The 26,803-nt window shown below is 51.1% G+C and overlaps 1 protein-coding gene across 10 annotated transcripts in view; it reads left to right on the forward strand.

Moving 5' to 3' along the window:
- The window catches only part of GAPVD1 (GTPase activating protein and VPS9 domains 1), a 131,785-nt gene that overhangs the window by 87,555 nt on the left and 17,427 nt on the right, over window positions 1-26,803 (forward strand). For all 10 annotated transcript variants that reach the window (XM_075324149.1, XM_075324153.1, XM_075324154.1 and 7 more), the window contains 8 exons: window positions 5,130-5,491; window positions 6,235-6,322; window positions 8,277-8,357; window positions 8,454-8,576; window positions 8,746-8,875; window positions 10,365-10,474; window positions 14,036-14,195; window positions 21,812-21,999. In XM_075324149.1, the coding sequence (XP_075180264.1) occupies window positions 5,130-5,491; window positions 6,235-6,322; window positions 8,277-8,357; window positions 8,454-8,576; window positions 8,746-8,875; window positions 10,365-10,474; window positions 14,036-14,195; window positions 21,812-21,999 (1,242 nt within the window). The remainder of the gene's footprint in view (window positions 1-5,129; window positions 5,492-6,234; window positions 6,323-8,276; window positions 8,358-8,453; window positions 8,577-8,745; window positions 8,876-10,364; window positions 10,475-14,035; window positions 14,196-21,811; window positions 22,000-26,803) is intronic.

The raw sequence follows: 26,803 nt of genomic DNA on the forward strand, positions 1-26,803 counted from the left end.
AGGGCAGTGTATCTAGCCCTATTGGCTTTTCAGCGGTGGCTGGAGGGCAGGCAGATCCGTACCCAGTCGGACAACGCCACTGCCGTCGCATACATCAACCACCAAGGCGGCACTCGCAGTCGTCAAGCCTTCCAGGAAGTCCGGCGGATTCTGCAGTGGGTGGAAGCCACAGCCTCCACCATCTCCGCAGTTTACATCCCGGGCGTAGAAAACTGGGAAGCAGATTTTCTCAGTCGTCAGGGCATGGATGCGGGGGAATGGTCTCTGCACCCAGAAGTGTTTCGAGAGATCTGTCGCCGCTGGGGAACGCCGGACGTCGATCTCATGGCGTCACGGCACAACAACAAAGTCCCGGCATTCATGGCACGGTCTCAGGATCACAGAGCTCTGGCGGCGGACGCGTTAGTTCAGGACTGGTCGCAGTTCCGACTGCCTTATGTGTTTCCTCCTCTGGCGATGCTGCCCACAGTGTTACGCAAGATCAGATCCGACTGCCGTCGCGCCATTCTCGTCGCTCCAGACTGGCCGAGGCGGTCGTGGTACCCGGATCTGTGGCATCTCACGGTGGGTCAGCCGTGGGCGCTTCCAGACCGCCCAGACTTGCTGTCACAAGGGCCATTTTTCCATCTGAATTCTGTGGCCCTCAACCTGACTGTGTGGCCATTGAGTCCTGGCTCCTAGCATCTTCAGGGTTATCTCAGGATGTCATTGCCACCATGAGACAGGCCAGGAAGCCAACGTCCGCCAAGATCTATTACAGGTCTTGGCAAATCTTCTTATCCTGGTGCTCTGATAACGGTTTTTTTCCATGGCCGTTTGCCTTACCCACTTTTCTTTCATTCCTCCAATCCGGAATGGACAAGGGTTTGTCACTCGGCTCTCTCAAGGGCCAAGTATCGGAGCTCTCCGTATTTTTTCAAAAGCGCCTAGCCAGGCTTCCGCAGGTCCGCACGTTCCTGCAGGGAGTTTGCCACATAGTCCCACCTTACAAGCGTCCGCTGGAACCCTGGGACCTTAACAGGGTGCTAACGGCTCTTCAGAAACCACCTTTCGAGCCGCTGCGGGATGTCTCTTTATCACGTCTTTCGCAAAAGGTGGCCTTTCTAGTGGCAATTACATCACTCCGGAGAGTGTCTGAGCTTGCATCGCTATCATGCAAAGCCCCCTTCCTGGTGTTTCACCAGGATAAGGTGGTTCTGCGTCCGGTTCCGGAATTTCTCTCTAAGGTGGTATCTACTTTTCATCTCAATCAGGATATCTCCTGACCTTCATTTTGCCCTAATCCAATTCACCAATGTGAAAAGGATTTGCACTCTTTGGATCTGGTGAGAGCACTCCGGCTCTGTGTCTCGCACGGCGCCCCTGCGTCGTTCAGATGCGCTCTTTGTCCTTGTCGCTGGCCAGCGTAAGGGTTCGCAGGCTTCCAAGTCAACCTTGGCTCGGTGGATCAAGGAACAGATTCTCGAAGCCTACCGTTCTTCTGGGCTTCCGCTTCCTTCAGGGCTGAAAGCCCATTCTACCAGAGCCGTGGGTGCGTCCTGGGCATTGCGGCACCGGGCTACGGCTCAGCAGGTGTGTCAGGCAGCGACGTGGTCTAGTCTGCACACTTTCACGAAACACTATCAAGTGCATACCTATGCTTCGGCACACGCCAGTCTAGGTAGGCGAGTCCTTCAGGCGGCGGTTGCCCACCTGTAAGAGGAGGGCCGTTTCGGCTCTTGTTATTGAGGTATTCTTTTACCCACCCAGGGACTGCTTTTGGACGTCCCAATTGTCTGGGTCTCCCAATGGAGCGACAAAGAAGGGAATTTTGTTTACTTACCGTAAATTCCTTTTCTTCTAGCTCCTATTGGGAGACCCAGCACCCGCCCCTGTACCCTTCGGGCTGGTTGTTCTTTTGTGTACACATGTTGTTCATGTGGAATTGTTCTTTTGGTTCATGGTTCAGTTCTCCGAACATCCTTCGGATTGCATTTACCCTAGACCAATTCAAAAGTTTTCTCCTTCCTGCTTTTGCACAAAAACTGAGGAGCCCGTGGTCCACGGGAGGGTGTATAGGCAGAGGGGAGGGGTTACACTTTTTAAAGTGTAATACTTTGTGTGGCCTCCGGAGGCAGAAGCTATACACCCAATTGTCTGGGTCTCCCAATAGGAGCTAGAAGAAAAGGAATTTACGGTAAGTAAATAAAATTCCCTTCTTTCCCCTTATTGGCATGGAGTTACTCCTCCAGTTCCTTAGGTTTTGTTTAGACCTGTTCTTGGTCTAGTGATAGCACTGTTCTACTTTGGATCTCAAGCTCATGTGCTTGGGTGACCCCTTTGTCATGCAGGATTGAATCTCCACCACAGGGAATAACTTTCAAGGAACCCACAGGCTTCTTCCTCTTAGCGGACATAAAGATGCCTCGGGTGATCCCTTTTTCTCTGGACTGCAAAGGAGTTCAAGATTCTCTGTCCGCTCTTGAGTTATTTTCGGTTTAGCTGCTTCCCTTGTGTCCTTCCGAGGATCACGTCAGCGCCCTAACCTTCTTTTTGCATCACCGGTATCTTAATTTTCCTTCTCCATATCTCATAGGGTTCAGGCGCTTCTCTAATCTTACCCTGAGAGCTTTTCCTTGCCTCCCAGAGCACATTTCTTATCGGGTTTGACCTTCTACAGGCTGCATTAATCTCCTTTTGCATCCCAGTACCCGGTCGTCTGGAGCAGGCTTTCGATGCTCACAGTCAAGAGTAGTCGTCTCTTCCCCCCCCCCCCCCCCCCAGCCCCACATACCTGTACAAAGGTTCTCTACTCTTCATTTTGGAATTCAAGTACTCTGACTCCATGCTCCACTGTCTGATATTTTCTTTATATACGGTCTCTTCCCAGCCCTGTAATCTTGGCCTGGTGGTGTTCTTTCATTTTTCTCAGGAGACCCTTGCAGTTGTTGACAGATTGTGAGGATAGATGCTAGTAGGGGATCTTTATTCCAGTATTGCACACTTCAGGATAGCTGGTTGGCTCATCAAGCCTTCATCTTCTTCATATGGAACTCTCATCTTTTCAGTTGCCTCTGCTCCTTTGGTAGGATCTTCTGTCAACCGTTGCCATCAGCTGTTCACATCCACGAAGTAGGGTCAGACCGCCAATTCCTACCTGTGTAAGACCTTAAACAGTTGAGCTCGTTGCTTCATTTGACGGTTCTCATCCATATTTGTTTACGGTGCAGCACCCCTGGCATCAATCTGTTTGTTTAATGGTGCGTTTCAGAGCTCCTCAATTAGTTTCCAGGTACTGCGTCCCTCACCCATTATCTCTGACATTCTGGTTGTCTCCTGACTACCCATCCATCCCTTCTGTCCATCTTCCCCTAATTCCAGAATGGTCAACTGGATCGGGTCTACGGAGATAGCTTCTTGTTGTGTGTGCAGGTAGTCTTCCTTCTCTGACACCCCGGGGAAACTCCCATATCAGTTTCCTTGAGCTCCCCTTTTTCTAAGAGCCACCGATCAGGTCATTGACCTTTTATTAAAGCGGGGAAGTTCTCTTCCTCCCTTCCCTCCTGGCCTACTTGCTCTCGGCTTGAGTTCAGCCTGTTTCTCTGTTAGGTCTCTGTCCTTAAATGTTCTTTAAGGAATCTAGTTTCTCTTTATAAGATTCATGTAACACAAGTATGCCTGGTAATCCCCTAGCGGCCCCCCATGGGTCTTTTGGACTTCTTTTGGTGTTGAACGCTCAATGGTGTCCTCTATTTGCACCCACACTAGTCTTTACTTCATGGAAAGCAACAATCTCTTCCAATGGCTAGTCTTGGAACTAGCAACTGTCTTTTCTTCCATCCTTTGTAACCCTTGCTGCAACAAGGTGGCTTTGCGTCTGGTTTCCTCTCTTCTAAGTGGGTTTACTCTTCTCTCCCCGGAGGGCGATAATGTCTTGTTCCATTCTTCTTCCCATCCTTCTCACTGGTCTCTAAAACATTTTTATACTTGGGGGAACTGAAACACACTGACTATCGTTCTAGGACCACTTCCTTAGTCACCCGGATTCCTTTTTTCGTGATACGGAGAGTCCTCTTAATGGCCTTCTGGTCTCTATCCGCTCTGCCATCTTGGACAAATATTGGGCAAGGAACAGAGCATCCTTTCAGTTTCCAGCTCTCGTCAACTTTGTCCAGGGCCTCCTACACCATTCAGGATTCTATTTGGCAGATCACTAGGCAATTCTCCTAGTTATCTGTAAGTACTCTTCAAAGTTCTAGAGAGTACACACCTTACTTTTTTGCCTTAGTAAGTTGGGTCCTGGGCACCAATGTCTTTCAAATTGCAGTGGCCAGTTTCTGACCTGAATATCTCACCACTGCTCTTCCTTTTTTCTTCCCGCCTTCCGGACATCCCATGGTTTCCGGTGTCCCCCAATGAAGTGATGGCGAAAAGAAGATTTTGGGTACTCACCATGAATTCTTCTTCTCAGAACCTTCACTTGGGGACACGGTACCCAGCCTTTTTAGATTCCTCTGTTGGGCCAGTCTGTTTTTTTTTTTTTTTTTTTGTTTTTTTTTAGGTTGCTTCTACTTTCATACTAACTGATCAGCTTGACTCCAGTCGGTGGGTGTACAATACTAAGGAGGAGCAAGTTTCTTATTGCGGTGGGTGTACAATACTAAGGAGGAGCAAGTTTCTTATTTCGTAGTGTCAGCCTCCCTAGTTGCAGCAGCATATACACATGGTTTTGTGTTGCCCAATGAAGGCTACGAAAAAAATTTGTATGGTGAGTACCAAAAAATCTTCTTTGACCCATTAAAAACAAATGTTCGTTTTTTGGGTTTTTTTCACCTGTGGATTTTCTGCATATAATGAAAGTTTCTGGTGACATTTCAGATAAAAAAACCCCAACATTTTATCAACAAATTGACATGATGCGAATTGGAAAAACTCTCAACAAAAAAAAGTGGATTTCAGATTTATATTAATCCCATCCACTTTGCTTGCTTCAAATACGCACGTAAAACTGATCGTGGGCACGTACCCGTATACTGAATGGGATATATGTGGATATTTAGGTTTATCCCCAACGATACCCTATATGTATAAATGGTTGTTCCTGAAGCCATAGGACATAACCTTATTATTTTTGGATTTTTTTTTTCCAGTGGTACGGCCTAAAGTACACTATGCCAGACCCTCTCACCCACCTCCTGATCCACCCATAATGGAGGGCGCTATAGGAGGCAATGAAGCTCGGTTGCCCACATTCGGCTCCCATGTCTTTGTTCCAACGGACTCTGATGCCTTTAGACAAAGGCACTCTTGCCCCGAGAGGCTCGTGCGTAGCCGTAGCTCTGACATAGCCACATCCATACGGCGGCCCATGAGTGATCCTGGCTGGGCAAGAAGAGCAGGAACCGAAGAGCGAGAGCTGCCGCCTGGGGGGATGGCTTTGGGGGCATATGCAGGGATTAATGCTTCTCAATCCTCATCCTCCTCACCGAGCAAGGACTCTTCAAGGGGGGAGGTAGGTTATGTCTCTATTTTATCTATCGCTTATGTGTGATGTATTGTAATTTTTGGTTTGGTAAAAGTCCATATGAGTAAATATTTCCTGACAAACACCCATAGTCCACTTATCACCATGAGTAGCCAAGATGGGAAATGACGCTGAACGCTGGACCATGCAGCCGGTAACAGGTCCCATTAATCAGAGGTTCAAGGAATGGGACATCTTGGCTTGCAGTCCTGGCAGAGCTGATATGAGGGCCCTTAGTCCACCATGGATTGGAGCAGTAGGCATTCATTTCTGTTATTCCTTTCTGAGCTTTGATTATGAGATGGGCAGGACTGATGTTACAAGCAACAGTAGTTAAAAGAAAAAGGTTTTGGTACCGTGTTAGCCAGTTGAAAAATGATTGATTGCTCTTGCCTGAGGAAAAGACCTGAGATGTCTCGAAAGCTTGCTTTATAACATCATCCTATTTTATTCTAGTTAGCCAATAATACAACTACAATATTTTAATTTTATTTCTCTCACTGAGAGTAATCAATCAACAGTAGAAAACTGCACCAACTTGTGACATAAATGGGCATTTTAAGCCACACTCCAACATGAGATAAAATATCGAGAAAGCATAGCCAGATTTCTGCAAGTGTCTGCAGAACTCTCTACAGGCTGGAAGAGACAAATTTTTGCTTTTTAGTTTTATTTTTAGGCATCTAAATTTTTTTTATTGGTTATACAATTGTGTTGTATTTTTTTTGTAGCCAGAAGAAAGGAAAGACAGTGATGATGAGCGTTCAGACCGTAACAAACCTTGGTGGAGGAAACGCTTTGTCTCAGCAATGCCAAAAGGTACATTTAGCCTGCAGGATACTTTACGATCACCTGTTCAAGTCAGACAACTGTGAAAGCCGTGCCTAGAAGTCTTACACCAAGCCGTGCTTGGCTGTGGGCATTGCCGAGCCCCCACTGTGCTTGGCTGTGGGCTTTGCCGAGCCCCCACTGTGCTTGGCTGTGGGCTTTGCCGAGCCCCCACTGTGCTTGGCTGTGGGCTTTGCCGAGCCCCCACTGTGCTTGGCTGTGGGCTTTGCCGAGCCCCCACTGTGCTTGGCTGTGGGCATTGCCGAGCCCCCACTGTGCTTGGCTGTGGGCATTGCCGAGCCCCCACTGTGCTTGGCTGTGGGCATTGCCGAGCCCCCACTGTGCTTGGCTGTGGGCATTGCCGAGCCCCCACTGTGCTTGGCTGTGGGCATTGCCGAGCCCCCACTGTGCTTGGCTGTGGGCATTGCCGAGCCCCCACTGTGCTTGGCTGTGGGCATTGCCGAGCCCCCACTGTGCTTGGCTGTGGGCATTGCCGAGCCCCCACTGTGCTTGGCTGTGGGCATTGCCGAGCCCCCACTGTGCTTGGCTGTGGGCTTTGCCGAGCCCCCACTGTGCTTGGCTGTGGGCTTTGCCGAGCCCCCACTGTGCTTGGCTGTGGGCATTGCCGAGCCCCCACTGTGCTTGGCTGTGGGCATTGCCGAGCCCCCACTGTGCTTGGCTGTGGGCATTGCCGAGCCCCCACTGTGCTTGGCTGTGGGCTTTGCCGAGCCCCCACTGTGCTTGGCTGTGGGCTTTGCCGAGCCCCCACTGTGCTTGGCTGTGGGCTTTGCCGAGCCCCCACTGTGCTTTGGCTGTGGGCTTTGCCGAGCCCCCACTGTGCTTTGGCTGTGGGCTTTGCCGAGCCCCCACTGTGCTTTGGCTGTGGGCTTTGCCGAGCCCCCACTGTGCTTGGCTGTGGGCATTGCCGAGCCCCCACTGTGCTTGGCTGTGGGCTTTGCCGAGCCCCCACTGTGCTTGGCTGTGGGCTTTGCCGAGCCCCCACTGTGCTTGGCTGTGGGCTTTGCCGAGCCCCCACTGTGCTTGGCTGTGGGCTTTGCCGAGCCCCCACTGTGCTTGGCTGTGGGCTTTGCCGAGCCCCCACTGTGCTTGGCTGTGGGCTTTGCCGAGCCCCCACTGTGCTTGGCTGTGGGCTTTGCCGAGCCCCCACTGTGCTTGGCTGTGGGCTTTGCCGAGCCCCCACTGTGCTTGGCTGTGGGCTTTGCCGAGCCCCCACTGTGCTTGGCTGTGGGCTTTGCCGAGCCCCCACTGTGCTTGGCTGTGGGCTTTGCCGAGCCCCCACTGTGCTTTGGCTGTGGGCTTTGCCGAGCCCCCACTGTGCTTTGGCTGTGGGCTTTGCCGAGCCCCCACTGTGCTTGGCTGTGGGCTTTGCCGAGCCCCCACTGTGCTTGGCTGTGGGCTTTGCCGAGCCCCCACTGTGCTTGGCTGTGGGCTTTGCCGAGCCCCCACTGTGCTTGGCTGTGGGCTTTGCCGAGCCCCCACTGTGCTTTGGCTGTGGGCTTTGCCGAGCCCCCACTGTGCTTTGGCTGTGGGCTTTGCCGAGCCCCCACTGTGCTTGGCTGTGGGCTTTGCCGAGCCCCCACTGTTAGAAATCTTTTGCAGTCCCTCGAGGGTTTTTGACCACTTGCCTCCTCAGGATTCTTTATGACCGCTTCCTTTTTCTGCCACGTCCAGATGCTGTAACTGGTGTGCCTATAACTTTGCACTTCTGAACTCTGCTTCTTACTATATTTGGACCATTTTGACAACCCAAGAGTATTGAACTGAAAGCCATTACCCTTGAGTAATAGAATAAGATCTCTCAAGGACAGTACCAAAAGCTGGTATCCGGTTATGCACCACATTTGCAGCAGGTCATAACAGCTAGAGCTGCTGTACTAAGTAATACAGTTTGCACTCCTTTTCTGAAGTTACTTTCTTTTCTCAGCCCCTATTCCCTTTCGGAAGAAGGAAAAGCAGGACAAGGAGAAGGAAGAAGGACTGGGTGCGGACAGATTCTCCATGCCAGGTACAGGTTCGATTTCTGCTTTTCGTACAGTAATGTCCATTAGAGGAGCCACAGAACACTTGATGGGATGATGGTTTTTTTTTCTTATTTTTTTAGATGATTCCTCCTCTAGGCTTGGTCCTCATTCTCAGGCTGCAGAAGACATTCTTGATAAGTATAGAAATGCCATCAAGAGGACCAGCCCGAGTGATGCAGCTACCGTCTCATATGAGGGAGCAGGTAAAACCATTCAATCCATATATGCCATAATTTCCAGCCCGTGAATCTGCAGTTAAAAAAATTTGCACATTTGTCTCCTGTGCAAATGTTTCCAAAATGTTTCTGAAGATTCTCATCTGTCATAATCATTGTGCGTGATGTTCTCTAATCTGTAGTTTGATGTCTGCAGATGTGGTTGGTGATGGAGAAAGTCTTCACGATTCCCCTAGAGATGAAGCCTTGCAGAATATGGCATCTGACGACCTTCCGGATTCTGCCAGCCAAACGGCTCATCCACCAGACTCGTCCTTCTCGTATAGGTAGGTGGGATTGATATACTGAAAAGATTTCTCCCTCTCCAACTGGTTATCACCCATCCACAGAATTAGATCTGAAGAAATGTCTTAAGAACGCTAAGGAGCATAGGCGCAAAATAGGGCCATATCTAGTTTAAATGGTGTCTTACACAAGACATGCTCTTAATAATGGAGCAGCTTCTGCAGATACACGAGTGCACAGGACAGTGCAGAAAAAGGACAGAAGACGTGTTCACTCCGCGCTGCTGCTGAAGACTTTCCAATGGAAAATCCAGGATACACTAGTGGAGATGAGTGGTTTTTATTCAAAGCAATTACAAGCTTAGTCTTCAGGAAAGGAACCACAGAACTATTCTTGAAGAAGTTGTAATGGCTTTGAAAATACATTGACCAAAGCCACTTGTCTTCACTGGTGTGTCCTGGATCTTCCATTGGAAAGACTTCAGCAGCAGCACGGAGTGAACAGGTCTTCTGTCCTTTTTCTGCTTTGTTCTTATGCAGCGATGTTTTATCATCTCTGGCAGTCAGTGAATGAATGGTTTGTGTCTGGGACCCTGCACCAATCCTGAGACTACTACTCCATTCAGTCTCTCTGTGACTGCCATAAGAACAAAGCAGAAAAAGGACAGAAGACATGTTCACTCCGTGCTGCTGCTGAAGACTTTCCAAATGAAAATCCAGGATACACCAGTGGAGATGAGTTTTTTTTTTCTTCAAAGCCATTACTAGCTTAGTCTTCAGAAAATGAACCACAGAATTTTTCCTGAAAAAGCAGCTTGTAATGACTTTGAAACACATTGAACAAAAACCACTTGTCTTTATTGGTGTGTCCTGGATCTTCCCTTGGAAAGTCTTCAGCAGCAGCGCGGAGTGAAGCACGTCTTCTGTCCTTTTTCTGCTTTGTTCTTATGGAGAAATGTTTTGACATCTCTGGCAGTCAAAGTGAATGGTTTGTATCTAGGACCCTAATCAATCCTAAGACTACCACTCCCATTCATTCTCTCTGTGACTACCAGCGATGGCAAAACATCGCTCCATAAGAACAAAGCAGGAAAAAGGACAGAAGACGTGTTCACTCCGTGCTGCTGCTGAAGACTTTCCAAGGGAAGTCATTCCAAGCTCCTTCTTCAGGATAGGAACCACAGAACTATTCCATAAGAATAAGCTTGGAGTGGCTTTGAAACACATTGAACAAAACTCACTTGTCTTCACTGGTGTGCCGTGGATCTTCCCTTGGAACGTCTTCAGCAGCAGCACGGAGTGAACACGTCTTCTGTCCTTTTCCTGCTTTGTTCTTATGGAGCGATGTTTTGCCTTCTATGGCACAGAATGAATGGAGTGGTAGTCTCACGATTGATATGGGGTCCCAGACACAAACCAACCTGTAAGTTACTTTAAAAGTGGAGAACAGCTATTTATTTGATCTTGTAGAGGAGTATAATCACAACTTTGTTGCATATAGGTTCCAACATCTTATTTCTGATTTGTTTAGGGATGCAAAGAAGAAGTTGCGATTAGCGTTGTGCTCTGCAGACTCTATAGCGTTCCCGATGCTGTCCCACTCTACGCGGAATGGTCTGCCCGATCATACTGACCCTGACGGTAAATTTTTACATTTTCTAACTACTTCAACTAGTATTGAATGAGACTAGCCTTATATTAGAGCGGTAGTCTCCAACCTGCTTTCTTTGTCGCTCCATTGGGAGACCCAGACAATTGGGTGTATAGCTTCTGCCTCCGGAGGCCACACAAAGTATTACACTTTAAAAAGTGTAACCCCTCCCCTCTGCCTATACACCCTCCCGTGCATCACGGGCTCCTCAGTTTTATGCTTTGTGTGGAAGGAGGCACACATCCACTCATGCATTCTCATATTAGTTATATCGGTTGGAAGAAAAGTGGGCCCCCACGGGGCCCCCGGCATGTTCCCTTCTCACCCCACTACGTCGGCGGTGCTGTTAAGGTTGAGGTACCCATTGTGGGTACAAAGGCCGGGGCCTCATGCCGTTTCCTTCACCATCCCTTAGCGGCTCTGGGAGAAGTGGGATCCTGACCGGTTATCCATTCACTGGGACCGTGCTCCCTCCGCAGCCCCTGTGGGAATCTGCTGGACAGGAGTCTAATAATCCTCAGGGACCGGGCCCTGCATCTCTAAGGTACTCTGTGTCCCCATGGGGGTTGTGCATGGAGCGCCTTCATCCCGGACGCTGCAGCAGCTGCTGATTTGTGAAGACCGGCGGACTTCCGCGCCGACCGTGTCTCTGCAGGCAGGGGTGCAATCTCTTCTTCGGGTTCAGTCACACCCCTTGAGGCGCCTCATGCACTTCCTGGGGAAGATAGTGGCAGCGATGGAGGCAGTGCCCTTCGCGCAATTCCATCTGCGGCCACTCCAGTGGGACATTCTCCGCAAATGGGACAGGAGGTCGACTTCCCTCGACAGGAACGTCTCTTTCCCTTGCAACCAAGACGTCACTTCAGTGGTGGCTCCTTCCCAACTCTCTGTCACGGGGAAAATCCTTCCTACCCCCAACCTGGGCTGTGGTCACCACGGACGCGAGCCTGTCAGGGTGGGGGGCGGTTTTTCTCCACCACAGGGCTCAGGGAACCTGGACTCCGATAGTCATCCCTTCAGATCAATATTCTGGAGATCAGGGCAGTGTATCTAGCCCTATTGGCTTTTCATCGGTGGCTGGAGGGCAGGCAGATCCGTATCCAGTCGGACAACGCCACTGCCGTCGCATACATCAACCACCAAGGCGACACTCGCAGTCGTCAAGCCTTCCAGGAAGTCCGACGGATTCTGCAATGGGTGGAAGCCACAGCTTCCACCATCTCCGCAGTTCACATCCCGGGCGTAGAAAACTGGGAAGCAGATTTTCTCAGTCGTCCGGGCATGGACGCGGGGGAATGGTCTCTTCACCCAGACGTGTTTCGAGAGATCTGTCGCCGCTGGGGAACGCCGGACGTCGATCTCATGGCGTCACGGCACAACAACAAAGTCCCGGCATTCATGGCACGGTCTCAAGATCACAGAGCTCTGGCGGCGGACGCATTAGTTCAGGATTGGTCGCAGTTTCGACTGCCTTATGTATTTCCTCCTCTGGCGATGCTGCCCAGAGTGCTGCGCAAAATCAGGTCCGACTGTCGTCGCGCCATTCTCGTCGCTCCAGATTGGCCGAGGCGGTCGTGGTACCCGGATCTGTGGCATCTCACGGTGGGTCAACCGTGGGCGCTCCCAGACCGTCCAGACTTGCTGTCACAAGGGCCGTTTTTCCATCTGAATTCTGTGGCCCTCAACCTGACTGTGTGGCCATTGAGTCCTGGCTCCTAGCGTCCTCAGGGTTATCTCAATATGTCATTGCCACCATGAGACAAGCTAGGAAACCAACGTCCGCCAAGATCTATCACAGGTCTTGGAGGATCTTCTTATCCTGGTGCTCTGATAATGGTTTTGCTCCCTGGCCTTTTGCCTTACCCACTTTTCTTTCATTCCTTCAATCCGGAATGGACAAGGGTTTGTCTCTCGGCTCTCTCAAGGGACAAGTATCGGCGCTATCCGTATTTTTTCAAAAGCGTCTAGCCAGGCTTCCGCAGGTCCGCACGTTCCTGCAGGGAGTTTGCCACATAGTCCCACCTTACAAGCGTCCGCTGGAACCCTGGGACCTTAACAGGGTACTAACGGCTCTTCAGAAACCACCTTTCGAGCCGCTGCGGGATGTCTCTTTATCACGTCTTTCGCAGAAGGTGGCATTTCTAGTGGCAGTTACATCGCTCCGTAGAGTGTCGGAGCTGGCAGCGCTGTCATGCAAAGCCCCCTTCCTGGTTTTTCACCAGGATAAGGTGGTTCTGCGTCCTGTTCCGGAATTTCTCCCTAAGGTGGTATCTCCTTTTCATCTCAATCAGGATATCTCCTTACCTTCATTTTGCCCTAATCCAGTTCACCAATGTGAAAAGGATTTACACTCATTAGATCTGGTGAGAGCACTCCGGATCTACGTGTCTCGCACGGCGCCCCTGCGCCGTTCAGATGCGCTCTTTGTCCTTGTCGCTGGCCAGCGTAAGGGTTCGCAGGCTTCCAAGTCAACCTTGGCTCGGTGGATCAAGGAACCGATTCTTGAAGCCTACCGTTCTTCTGGGCTTCCGCTTCCTTTGGGGCTGAAAGCCCATTCTACCAGAGCCGTGGGTGCGTCCTGGGCTTTGCGGCACCAGGCTACGGCTCAGCAGGTGTGTCAGGCAGCTACCTGGTCTAGTCTGCACACTTTCACGAAACACTATCAGGTGCATACCTATGCTTCGGCAGACGCCAGTCTAGGTAGGCGAGTCCTTCAGGCGGCGGTTGCCCACCTGTAAGAGGGGGTCGTCTTCGGCTCTTTTTTATCGAGGTATTCTTTTACCCACCCAGGGACTGCTTTTGGACGTCCCAATTGTCTGGGTCTCCCAATGGAGCGACAAAGAAGGGAATTTTGTTTACTTACCGTAAATTCCTTTTCTTCTAGCTCCTATTGGGAGACCCAGCACCCGCCCCTGTTCCCTTCGGGCTGTTTATTTTTTTGTGTACACATGTTGTTCATGTTGAATCGTTCTTTTGGTTCATGGTTTTCAGTTCTCCGAACATCCTTCGGATTGAATTTACCTTAGACCAATTTATAAGTTTCCTCCTTCCTGCTTTTGCACCAAAACTGAGGAGCCCGTGATGCACGGGAGGTTGTATAGGCAGAGGGGAGGGGTTACACTTTTTAAAGTGCAATACTTTGTGTGGCCTCCGGAGGCAGAAGCTATACACCCAATTGTCTGGGTCTCCCAATAGGAGCTAGAAGAAAAGGAATTTACGGTAAGTAAACAAAATTCCCTTCATCCTCTCATGAAACCATAACTTCCAGCTGACAGCCTTCATTATTAATTCTTCCTAAATTTTGGGAATTCCCGCATCCATGTTTTGCAGTCCATACTCGGACGGCAATGCATGGACCGGCCACAAGTCTCAAGACCCAAACGCCCATCAGCTTCATATATGCCTAGAACACTAGAGAATTTGGGTCTGGTCCATCCATCGTCATCTGACTATGTGAATCCGGTCTTGCTCTAAATACAGAAATTCTCGTTAATTTTATGGAATTTGGGAAAGATGTTCATAATTAATATGTTTTTGTTTTTACTTTGTAGACAATGAGATTGTGTGCTTTTTGAAAGTTCAGCTTGCAGAAGCCATTAATCTTCAGGACAAGAACCTCATGGCGCAGATTCAGGAGACCATGCGCTGTGTGAGCCGATTTGACAGCCGGACTTGCAGCAAGATTCTTGCATCCATAGCGGAGGATTACAGGTATGGAAGAGGGGGTTCAGGCAAAGTGGTACTTCTTCAGCGCTCTATTGGGAGACCCAGACAATTGGGTGTATAGCTACTGCCTCCGGAGGTCACACAAAGTATTACACTAAAAAGTGTAAGGCCCCTCCCCTTCTGGCTATACACCCCCCGTGGGATCACGGGCTTACCCAGTTTTAGCTTTGTGTGCGAAGGAGGTCATACATCCACGCATAGCTCCACATTGTATAGTCAGCAGTAGCTGCTGACTATCTCGGATGGAAGAAAAGAGGACACATATAGTGTCCCCAGCATGCTCCCTTCTCACCAGATGGTGTTGCAAGGTTGAGGTACCTATTGCTGGTACAGAGGCCGGAGCCCCACATGCTGTTTTCCTTCCACATCCCCTTGGAGGGCCCTGTGGAAGTGGGATCTGTCGGCCTCCAAGCCCTGAGGCCGGGCTCCATCCACAGACCCAGAAGAACCTGATGGATGTGGAGCACGAGTACTATCAGGGACAAGGCCCTGCATCGGTCAGGTACTCGGTGTCTCCGGCAAGCACAGCACGCTCCGGGCTTGCTGGGCGTTATAGTGCGCCGGGGACATTAGTGATGGGCTTATGTTGCTGCAGCCATGGCTGAGCGACGGGTCATGTTTAGGAACTTGCGCCGACCGCTCATACGGCGGCGGCGCTGATGTGACTTGTAGTGCGCCGGGGACTTGGCGCCGACCGCGCTTTTACGGCGGGGGCGCCTGTAACTTTAGTCCCCGGCTTCTGAGGCCTGGCACCGCTTCGTTCCCGCCCCCAGCCCTGCCAGTCAGAGGAGGGGCGGGACGCTGTACAGATCTCAGCGCAGGGAGCTGGAGTCTGCTTTGCATTCTCCAGCCCCCTCTCACTGAACACAGTGAGATGCCGGGTTCCCGCTCTTGGCTGGGGCTCGCCCACGGCCCGCCCCTCTGCACAGGACGTGGAAGAGAAGCCGGCAGCCATTATGGTTTCCACTCTGGGAGAACGGAACCAGGCACAGGTTTTTGAGCGACCTCATACTCGCGCTGGGCGGGCGATAGGCAGTACTGGTCCCACTAATACTGAAGTGGGCTTTTGAACTGTGTGCGGATATGCGATGCAGCACTGTACTGTCGCTATTCTGGGCATACTCTCCTAGATGGCTAGACAAGTGTTCAATGATTAGTCTGCAGTGTTTGTTGGCAGATTTGGCAACAGCAAAGTGCCAAGGCACAAGCTTTCATTGCCACTTCGTTTGCAGGTGCTGCAATTGGGTTTATTGTCATGCTATACATGCACTATATGTCGTTTTTCTTGGCTAATGCACCTAGTTAAACAGACAATAGCAGCAGTAAGGCAAGGCTGCCAAGGCACAGGCTCTCAATGCTGCTTGATTTGCTTGTACTGCAGTGTTTTTCTGTCATGCTTGTCTGCTATACATTTCCTGTATGTCGCTATCCTTGCCTCATGCTCCTAGTTAACTAGACAACAGCAGCAGTAGAGCAGTGGTGCCAAGGCACCAGCTTGCAAGGCTGCTGCATTTGCATGTGCTGGCAGTGTTTACTGTCATGTTTGTATGCGATACATTCACTGTATGTCGCTATCCTTGTCTCATACTCCTAGATATATAGACAATAGCAGCAGAAGGCCTAATGTGCTAAGCCACAAGTTTCAATGCTGCGTGTACTACATGTGCTGAAGTGTTTACTTGTACTTCAGGCTTGTATGCTATACATTCACTGTATGTCGCTATCCTTGTCTCATACTCCTAGATATATAGACAATAGCAGCAGAAGAGCTAATGTGCCAAGCCACAAGTTTTCAATGCTGCGGGTACCACAGGTGCTGAAGTGTTTACTTGTACTTCGTGCTTGAATGCTATACATTCACTGTATGTCGCTATCCTTGTCTCAAGCTCCTGGATAAATAGACAACAGCAGCAGAAGAGCTAATGTGCCAAGCCACAAGTTTTCAATGCTGCGTGTACTACATGAGCTGAAGTGTTTATTTGTACTTCATGCTTGTATGATTATTTACTGTACGGTCGCTATCCTAGGCTATGCACTTAGATAGCTAGACAACAACAGCAGAAAAAGAAAAGGCCAATGAGGACTTTATATGTTGCTTGTACTGCATGTAATACGAGTCTAGGACCCCAGTGCGGGCAATTGCTTGACCGGGGTTTTCGGCTATATGTGGTTAAAAGAACCACCTGTGCTTCCTGTCCAGAGACAGGGACGAAATTGCAGTTTCTTTCCGCTGTTATATTGGCTGTGACTATGGCTGACATCTTACAGTCTGGCAGCCCACGCAGACCTTGGGCAATATAGTTGCAATGCCCCTGGCCACCATGATTTGAGGAGCAGCTCAAGGCTCCAGGGTGGTTTTCACGCGTCCCAGGGGGCAGGCTCCGACACGGACGTCAGTTCAAGAGGGCCTAAGCAGGCTCGCTGGGAATAGCCCTCGACTCCATCAGTGAAAGAGTCAGCTTCACAGCAGGGGAGATCTCTTTTCTAATATCGCAAGCAATTGCGTACTCGTCTGGCCCTCTGATCCTAGAGATGCAGTCCAGAAACGCAACGCTTTTCACGATAAGCGTTCTCCGACCGTATTAATGAGACACTCTCCTCCCTGATTGGACAAGCGCTAGCCCAGGTCCAAATGTGGATCTCCCGATCTCCAGGCTTGCAGCTGGATCTATAGTTGTAGTGGTGGATGGGGCTTCACGTCAAAATGCCATTGACAGATAGATAGGTTCTGGCCGCAATCTGTCTATGAAGCTATCGGCAGGTCGGTTGCTCCGGCAGTCGCAGCCGTGAAGGCACTCCAAGCTATTTCAGATAGTGTTGCGCAGAGGGACGCTGTCACCGGTACATCTCGGTCTCAGCAGCGTCTGTAATCTCGCAATCGCCGCATGGCGAACCATGCTGTTAAGGCTGTCCGAGACTCTACGAGCCGGACGGCGGTGGCATCGGCCATCTCCGTATTTTTTACGCAGAGCCTAGTGGTTAACAGATTGGATCAGATGCTTCTTCCAACAAAGTGCTTAACCAGGTTGCCTTTATCTAGTGATAGTCTGTTGGTAAGGGTTGAATGAATTCATTCAACTGTCCAAAACGACTCAAAAGGCCCAGAAGGGCATAGATTCCTAGCAGGCTCAAGTACGCCCGGGGAAGGCAGCCGGAGGAATCGCTACCAAAGCGTTTTTTTCTCATAATTTTCAGCCTTCTCACTCCGCAACCGCGGGGAGCAGACTCCCCCGCTTTAGCGACATTTACCTACCACAGGTCAAAGGCCGGTGAGAGAGAGTCAGTTTGTCTCAAACTACCTCTCCGACCGAGCCGAGGCTCTTCTGCAGGCAGGACGAGTGGTAATCCCTGTTCCTCTTCAGGAACCAGTTACGCCTTTTGCTTCGACCTGGTCGTGGTGCCAAGATAGGACGGCTCCTTCCGTCCCGTTCTGGAATTTAAACTGCTTAACAAGCACGTGACAACCAGGCGGTTCCGGAGGGAATCACTCCGCTCCGTCATTGCCTCACTGTCTCAAAGAGTTTTTCCTAACATCCATAGACATTAGGATGCTTATCTCCACGTGCCGATTGCTCCAAGGCACCGGCGTTGGCTACGGGCATAGTTCGTTTTGTAGCCCTACCCTTCGGCTGGCGACAGCCCCACGGGTTTTTCACCAAGTTCATGGCAGCAGTGGGAGCAGTCCCGCGCTCTTACGGTCACTCTGTGATCCCTTTCTTGGACAATCTACTTGTCAAGGCACTCTCTTTTAGAAGCATGCCAACACAACCTGAACATGGCGCTGGACCCTTCCCAGAGTTTCGGGGAGGTCTTTGACTTCTTCTAAGTTGAACCCAATCGCTGGCATATCTTGGCATAGAGTTTTCACACTCTCTCAGTGATAGTGAATTCCGCTGGACAAACAGCGTTCACTACAGACGAGGGTGCAGTCTCTCCTTCAAGGAGGCGCCTCATCCAGAGGCGAGCCTTTTCACGCAGTTTCATCTGCGTCCGCATCATTAGAAGATTCTTCGCTAAGGGGAAGGAAGTCGATGTTCCTACACAGTAACGTCCCCCTTTCACAGACGGTCAAAGACCGTCTTCAGAGGAGTCCACTCTTCAACTCAGTGGTCTAGAGCTCTGGGCAGTGTATCTTGCACTGCAAGCTTTCCTGCAGTGGCTGGAATGCAATCAGAACCGAATTCAGTCGGACTATCCACAGCGGTGGCGTACACATTCCGGACGTACAACACTAGGAAGCAAGTCTTCCTCAGTCGCGAGGACGTGGACGCAGGGGAATGGGACCTGCTCCCGTTTGGCTTCAAGAAATCGGTAGCCGCGGGATGAGGACGGACGTCGACATCATGGCGTCTCGGCAACTACAAGGTCTCGATTTTCATGGCGGGAGCTCTGGCGACAGGCGCCTTGGCTCAAGATTGGTCGCAGTTCCAGCTTCCGATTGCTGCCGCACTATTCTCGTCGCCCCAGACTGGCCGAGGAGGTTGTGGTACCGAGATCTGTGGCATCTCACCGTCAGTCGACTGTGAGCATTACGTCAGGGTCACAATGAGACGGGCTCGCCAGCCGCGGTTTGCCAAGATATTCCACAACTCGTGGAAGATATTCTTATCTTGGTGTTTTGCTCAGGGAGTGTATCCCTGGCCATCGGCTTTGCCTACTTTGCCTGCCCTCCTGCACTCTGGTCGGGAAAACGGTTGGTCGCTCGGCTCCCTTTAAGGGCAAGTCTCGGCACTATCCGTGTTGTTTCAGAAGCGTCTAGCACGTCTTCCTAAGGTGCGCACGTTGCTACAGGGAGTGTCATATTGTGCCCCCGTACGAGCGGCCGTTAGATCCATGGGATCTGAACGAGGTACTCGTTGCTCTCCAGAAGCCGCCTTTCGAGCCTCTGATGGGAGTTTCCCCTTTCTCGCCTGTCACAGAAAGTGGCTTTTCTATGGCGATCACGTTTCTTCGGCGAGTGTATGAGCTGGCAGCTCTGTCATATCAGGCTCCCTTCCTGGTGTTTCACCAGGACTAGGTAGTGTTGCGCTCCATTCAGGAGTTTCTCCCTAAGGTAGTATCCGCGTTTCAGCTTAATCAGGATATATCATTACCTTCATTTTGTCCTCATCCGACTCACCGGTTTGAAACGGGTTTACATTTGTTAGATCTGGTCAGAGGACTCAGAATCTACTTTTCCCGCACGGCGCCTATGCGCCGATCTGATGCACTGTTTGTCCTTGTCGCTGGTACGCGCAAGGGATTGCAGGCTTCTAAAGCCAACATGGCTCGATGGCTCAAAGAACCAATTCTTGAAGCCTACCGTTCTGCTGAGCTTCCGGTTCCATCAGGGCTGAAGGCCCATTCAACCAGAGCCGTGGGTGTGTCCTGGGCATTACGCCACCAGGCTACGGCTCAACAGGTGTGCCAGGCAGCTACCTGGTCGAGTCTGCACATTTTCACCAAACATTATCAGGTGCATACCTATGCTTCGGCGGATGCCGGCCTAGGTAGAAGAGTACTGCAGGCGGCAGGGGCCTCCCCGTAGGGGAGCGCTGTCTTGCAGCCCTATCAAGAGGTATTTATTTACCCACCCAGGGACAGCTTTTGAACGTCCCAATTGTCTGGGTCTCCCAATAGAGCGCTGAAGAAGGGAATTTTGTACTTACCGTAAATTCCTTTTCTTCTAGCTCTTATTGGGAGACCCAGCACCCGCCCTGTTGTCCTTCGGGATTCTTGGTTTGTTGCGGGTACACATGTTATTCATGTTGAACGGTTTGCAGTTCTCCGATGTTATTCGGAGTGAATTTGTTTAAACCAGTTATTGGCTTTCCTCCTTCTTGCTTTGGCACTAAAACTGAGTAAGCCCGTGATCCCACGGGGGGTGTATAGCCAGAAGGGGAGGGGCCTTACACTTTTTAGTGTAATACTTTGTGTGACCTCCGGAGGCAGTAGCTATACACCCAATTGTCTGGGTCTCCCAATAAGAGCTAGAAGAAAAGGAATTTACGGTAAGTACAAAATTCCCTTCTTTGACTCCACTCATGTCTACATCGGAGTATAGCGGGGTTGGTGACGTCACACATGGCGCTATCTACCCAGTCAATAAATAGGACAGGAGTGTAACCTCTGCCGGTTGCGCACCCGAGCCAACAGTAATCTATAGATGTGACGACACCGACACTTTTGGAAGGGAGCAGAGCGGGGTAACCCCTTTAATAGAACTATAACAGTGCATCTATTGGAAACCCCCCAGCATGTTTTCTGGTTGGGTGTTTTACAGTACCAGCAGAGTTTGCAAGAAATTGACCCATGTGATGGATTTTCATTGTGGATTTCAATGCAATTACAATGCTAAGAGTAACATCTGTGTCGGCAAAATCCACAAAACATCTGCAGAATATTTCTGCAGCCTTCACGTGTGTTCTAAGCGTAAGCCGTTATTTAGGGTCTTCAAAGATGTCTTTCCCTGAGTAGTCTCCTCAAGCAGAAGATGGTGCAGTGCCGATTCAATAGCTATATGCTCTCACACCTTTCTACCAAAACCAAGAGGGACGTGGCTCAGATTGTTCAAAACATTGCTAACCTTTTGCGTGTGTGTATAACTCAACACACAGCCATTAATGTCTAAACCGCTGGCAACAAAAATGAGTACACCCCTAAGTAAAAATAGCCAAATTGTGTCCAAAGAGTCAATATTTTGTGTGGCTACCATTATTTTCATGCTCTGCCTTTAACTTTCCTGGGCATGGACGTCACTAGAGCTTCACAGGAGCCGCTGGATCCTCTTCCGTCCTCCTTGATGACATTACAGAGCTGGTGGATGTTAGAGACCTAACCACGTCTCCACCTTCTGTTTTGAGGAGGCCCCACAGATGCTCAGCAGGGTTTAAGTCTAGAGATGCTTGGCCAGTCCAGCACCTTTACCCTCAGTTTCTTTGACAAGACAGTGTTCTTCATGCAGGTGTATTTGGGGTTGTTTTCAATTTGGTATATGAAGGGAGGGGGGATCATGCGCAGCTTCTCTGTGACAGTAAATGGTTGTCAGTCATGCTTCCCACAATGACCTGTAGCTCCCCACAGCCGGCAGCATTCATGCATCCCCAAACCATGACACTTTCACCACCATGCCTGACTGTAGGCAGGGCACATTTGTCTTTGTCCTCTTCACCTGGTTGCCGCCACACACGGTTGGCACCATCTGAGCCAAATAAGTTGATTTTGTCTACTATGTAGCTCAGCCTATGGTTGGGCTTCAGTTGTACCAAGATTACAGCCAAGAAGGAGTTCAGCAGGCCCCCAACTGCCCTGGTAACTTATTGATACTGTGATCGTGTCCCGATGGGAGCTGGTATAATCTGGCAACCGCTCCTTTTTAAATGCCATTGTCTGAGATTGACAGCAGCATCTTATTGGTTATCAGCTGCAATCTGCGCTCAGCTTTTATCAGTGGATATTGGAAGTAATACATGTATCACACACAGAGAGACCAGGTCTACCAGACTGGCAGCTGCTCCTTCTGAGCACGTGGTCCACAGAAGGGCGTTTTCAGGGCATTGCCTTCTGAATACTCAGGAATACTTCTTTGCACTGATTTGTTTTTTATCTGCTGCTCATTGTAGGAAAAGAGCCTCATACATTGCATATCTGACAAGATGTCGGCAGGGGCTGCAAAGCACACAGGCTCACCTCGAACGACTGCTGCAAAGAGTTCTGCGAGACAAGGAGGTTTCCACGCGCTACTTCACCACGGTCTGTGTCCGGCTCTTATTAGAGAGCAAAGAGAAAAAGATCCAGGAGTTCATTCAAGGTAAGACTTTCTCTTTTTGGACATTGATGTCAGTCATTTTTGTGAGCTGGGCTCCTACAAGACCACACAAGTGACCGACCGCCATCACTAGTGGCCATGTCTCTCTCATCTATATATAAAATTGCCTTATTCTGTCTGTCTGTCTTGCTCCAAAATTGTGTCCTTACCGTGACATGTACTTACGGTGACAAACAGCGGATTGTCCGCTGGCCTCGCCATGGCCCAGCCCCCCCCGCACGGATTGGCCGCTCGGCTTGACGGGTTCGCCATGGCCCCGCCCCCCCGCACGGATTGGACGCTCGGCTCCGCCCCCCCTGCAAGGATTGGCCATGTCCTTACGGTGACAAACAGCGGATTGGCCGCTGGCCTCGCCATGGCCCCGCCCCCCGCACGGATTGGCCGCTCGGCTTCACGGATTCGCCATGGCCCCGCCCCCCCCGCACGGATTGGACGCTCGCCTCGGCTCCTCCCCCCGCACGGATTGGCCGCTCGGCTTCACAGATTCGCCATGGCCCCGCCCCCCCGGCACGGATTGGACGCTCGCCTTAGCCCCTCCCCCCGCACAGATTGGCCGCTCGCCTCCGGCCCCCCCGCCCAGATTGGCCGCTCGCCCAGGCTCCGCCCCCCACACGGAATGGCCTCTCGCCCCGAGGTGAGCACATCAAGGTCCTGCAGCGGCGGACACACACACACACACACACACACACACACACACACACACACACACACACACACACACACACACACACACACACACACACACACACACACACACACACACACACACACACATATATATACATATATATATATATTTATATATATATATATATATACACACACACACACACATACACACATACACACATACACACATACATACATCAGATCACTCTCACACACACCTCAGATCGCATCCACGTCCTGCAGCGGCGGAACACACGCACACACATAAGAACAGACACACACACACACACACATCAGATCACATTCACTCTCACACACACATCAGATCGCATCCACACACTCACAACATCCCGTGATATCGCTTGCTTCTCGGCGGCGATCCTGTGCGTGCAGTGATCTTCCAGGACCTGCCGGAGGATCACGTGGCCGGAAGCATGTGGTATCTCCGGATGTTGTGATTGTGTCAGCGCGTATGTGCGATATCGTGTGTGTGTGTGTGTGTATGCGATCGGATGTGTGAGTGTCGGCAGAGGAGCATGGCGTGCAGCACAGCTGCTGGGACCGCCCACCGGTGGGCACAGGGAGAAGTGGGGGGTGTGTGTGTGTGTGTGTGTGTATGCGATCAGATGTGTGCGTGTTTACTGTCTGATGTGTGACTGTGGAGCACGATGGGGGGTGCGCAGCATGGGGGATGGAGCACGATGGGGTATGGAGAACGAAGGGGGGTGCGCAGCATGGGGGATGGAGCACGATGGGGGGTGCGCAGCATGGGTGATGGAGCACGTTTGGGAGTGCGCAGCATGGGGGATGGAGCACGATTGGGAGTGCGCAGCATGAGGGATGGAGCACGATGGGGAGTACGCAGCATGGGGGATGGAGCACGATGGGGGCTGCGCAGCATGGGGGATGGAGCACGATGGGGGGTGCGCAGCATGGGGGATGGAGCACGATGGGGGGTGCGCAGCATGGGGGATGGAGCACGATGGGGGGTGCGCAGCATGGGGGATGGAGCACGATGAGGGTTGTGCAGCATGGGGGATGGAGCACGTTTGGGAGTGCGCAGCTTGGGGGATGGAGCACGATGGGGAGTACGCAGCATGGGGGATGGAGCACGATGGGGAGTGCGCAGCATGGGGGATGGAGCACGATGGGGGGTGCACACCTCCCCCCAAAACACACACACACACACACACACACACACACACACACACACACACACACACACACACTGCCCTACACACACCCACACACACAGACAACGCCACACACAAACACCCAACACACAAACACCGCAGCACACAAATATACGCACATACTGCACAACACACACATTGCACAAAACATACCCCCCAAAACACACACCGCACACCCACACAAACCGCGCAACACACATACACAACGGTAGACACACAGCGCTCCACAAATAACGACACACAACGCAACACACAAACACCGCTCTCACCCCCCCGCCACACCCAGACAACACCCAGAACATGTACAGCGCCCTACACAAACACTTAGTAACTACAGACAACAACATATATATAGATATATATATATATATATATATATATATATATATATATATATATATATATATATATATATATATATATATATATATATATATATATATATATATATATATATATATATATATATATATATATATATATATATATATATATATATATATATATATATATATATATATATATATTTCTTTGTCGCTCCATTGGGAGACCCAGACAATTGGGTGTATAGCTACTGCCTCCGGAGGCCACACAAAGTATTACACTTTAAAAAGTGTAACCCCTCCCCTCTGCCTATACACTTTCCCGTGCATCACGGGCCCATCAGTTTTTAGCTTTGTGTTGAAGGAGGCACACATGCACACAATGCTCCACATTTTAGTCAGCAGCAGCTGCTGACTATTTCGGATGGAAGAAAAGAGGGCCCTTAACAGGGCTCCCGGCATGCTCCCTTCTCACCCCACTGAGTCGGCGGTGTTGTTAAGGTTGAGGTACCCATTGCGGGTACAGAGGCTGGAGCCCACATGCCGTTTTCCTTCCCCATCCCTTAAGGGCTCTGGGTGAAGTGGGATCCTAACCGGTCATCCAGAACACTGGGACCGGGCTCCCTCCGCAGCCCCTGGTGGTATCTGCCGGACAGGAGACTGAGTATCGTCAGGGACAAGGCCCTGCAACTACAGGTACTCTGTGTCCCCTTTGGGACGGTGCATGGAGCACCTGGGCCTCAGACGCTGCAGCGCCTGCAGTGTTGGTTTTTTGTCCGGGACTACCGCGCCGACCATGCCTGCTTGTCGGCCGCGGTTTCTACTTTAGTCCCCGGCTTTTGCGGCCTAGTACATTAAACGCCCGCCCACGGGCCTGCCAGTCAGGGGCAAGGGCGGGACGGTCAGGCTGACGCCGACAGTGAGGGCTGGAGCACACATAGCTGTCCTCCTCCCCCCTCACTATTCCCTATGGGGCACCAGATTCCCGCACTTTTGTAAGTCCGCCCACGGCTCCCTCCTCCCCTGTGAACGCCGACAGCCATGTTTTAACACATCCTGCCGGTGGAGGACGTCTGGCTGCAGCTCTGGGAGACCCGAGGCAGGGAATCTGGTGGCCACACACCGCTGGAGCGGTTGGTAAGCCACACCGGTTACCGGTGCTGGTCCCCCTAGGGTGCTGAACTGTATATAGATACATTATATTTGTATACTTTCCGGTTCAGCTGTATTGTTAAACTTGTGGCTATATACCCTCAGTGATCACGCTCCTGGGAGACAACAGCATGTCGTTCACAAGGAGCAAGGGGGCCAAGGCACAGGGTTATTTTGCTACCTGTACCTCTTGTGCGGCTATGTTACCTGCAGGTTCCACCTACCCTCACTGTGAGCAATGCTCGGCCCCTGTGGCACTCGCTCAGCCGGAGCCTGAGGCACTAGGGGGTCCCTCGGCCCAGGTAGAACCACCGGCCCCCCCTGTCCAGATGGCAGGGACAGTTTGCTGTTTTAGCTGAGAAACTCTCTGAGTCACTTTCTCATTCCATGACTCAGTCTATGGATAAATGGTCTGTTAAGTTTCTAGAGGTTTTGCAGTCCAGACCGGCCCTTACACAGGCCCCGGGCACTGCGGTATCACCCCCAGGCCCCTCTCGGTCTGCGACTAAGCGTGTTCCTGGTGTGGCCTCTAGTTATTTCGTGCAGGACTCCGGCACGGACCGCAGTCCCAGACCAGCTAAGCGGGCTCGCTTAAATTCTTCCCCGACTTCTTCACGCAGTTCGGGGTCTCGGCTTGAGTATTCTCTAGAGGAGGAGGCGGAGGTCGCAGCTCAGGACTCTGATCCTGACGTTGCTCTCAATCTGGATACACCTGAAGGGGACGCCATAGTAAATGATCTTATAGCGTCCATCAACCAGGTGCTAGACCTGTCTCCCCCAACTCCGCCTACAGAGGATTCGGCTTCATAACAGGAGAAACACCAGTTTAGGTTTCCTAAACGTACACGGAGTGCTTTCTTCGATCACTCTAACTTTAGAGATGCTGTCCAGAAGCACAGGGCTTTCCCGGACAAGCGCTTTACTAAACGCCTTAATGACACACGTTACCCCTTCCCCGCTGACGTAGTTAAGGGTTGGGCTCAGTGTCCCAAGGTGGATCCTCCAGTCTCCAGACTGGCGGCTAGATCCGTAGTAGCAGTGGCTGACGGTGCATCGCTCAAGGATGCCACGGACAGGCAGATAGAGCTCCTACTGAAATCCATCTATGAAGCCATAGGCGCGTCTTTTGCCCCAGCCTTTGCAGCAGTGTGGGCACTCCAGGCTATCTCAGCTTGTCTATCTGAGATTAATGCGGTCACCCGTACCGCTGCGCCACAAGTAACATCTTTGACTTCTCAGGCGTCAGTATTTGCATCCTACGCCATGAATGCTGTCCTGGACTCGGCTAGCCGTACAGGGGTAGCATCCGCCAATTCTGTGGCAGTCCGCAGGGCCATGTGGCTACGCGAATGGAAGACAGACTCTGCTTCCAAAAAGTTCTTGACCGGTTTGCCTTTTTCTGGCGACCGACTGTTTGGCGAGCGATTGGATGAAATTATTAAGCAATCC

The sequence above is a fragment of the Anomaloglossus baeobatrachus genome, chromosome 9 (genome assembly GCF_048569485.1).
Source record: "Anomaloglossus baeobatrachus isolate aAnoBae1 chromosome 9, aAnoBae1.hap1, whole genome shotgun sequence".
NCBI classification, from domain to species: Eukaryota; Metazoa; Chordata; class Amphibia; order Anura; family Aromobatidae; genus Anomaloglossus; species Anomaloglossus baeobatrachus.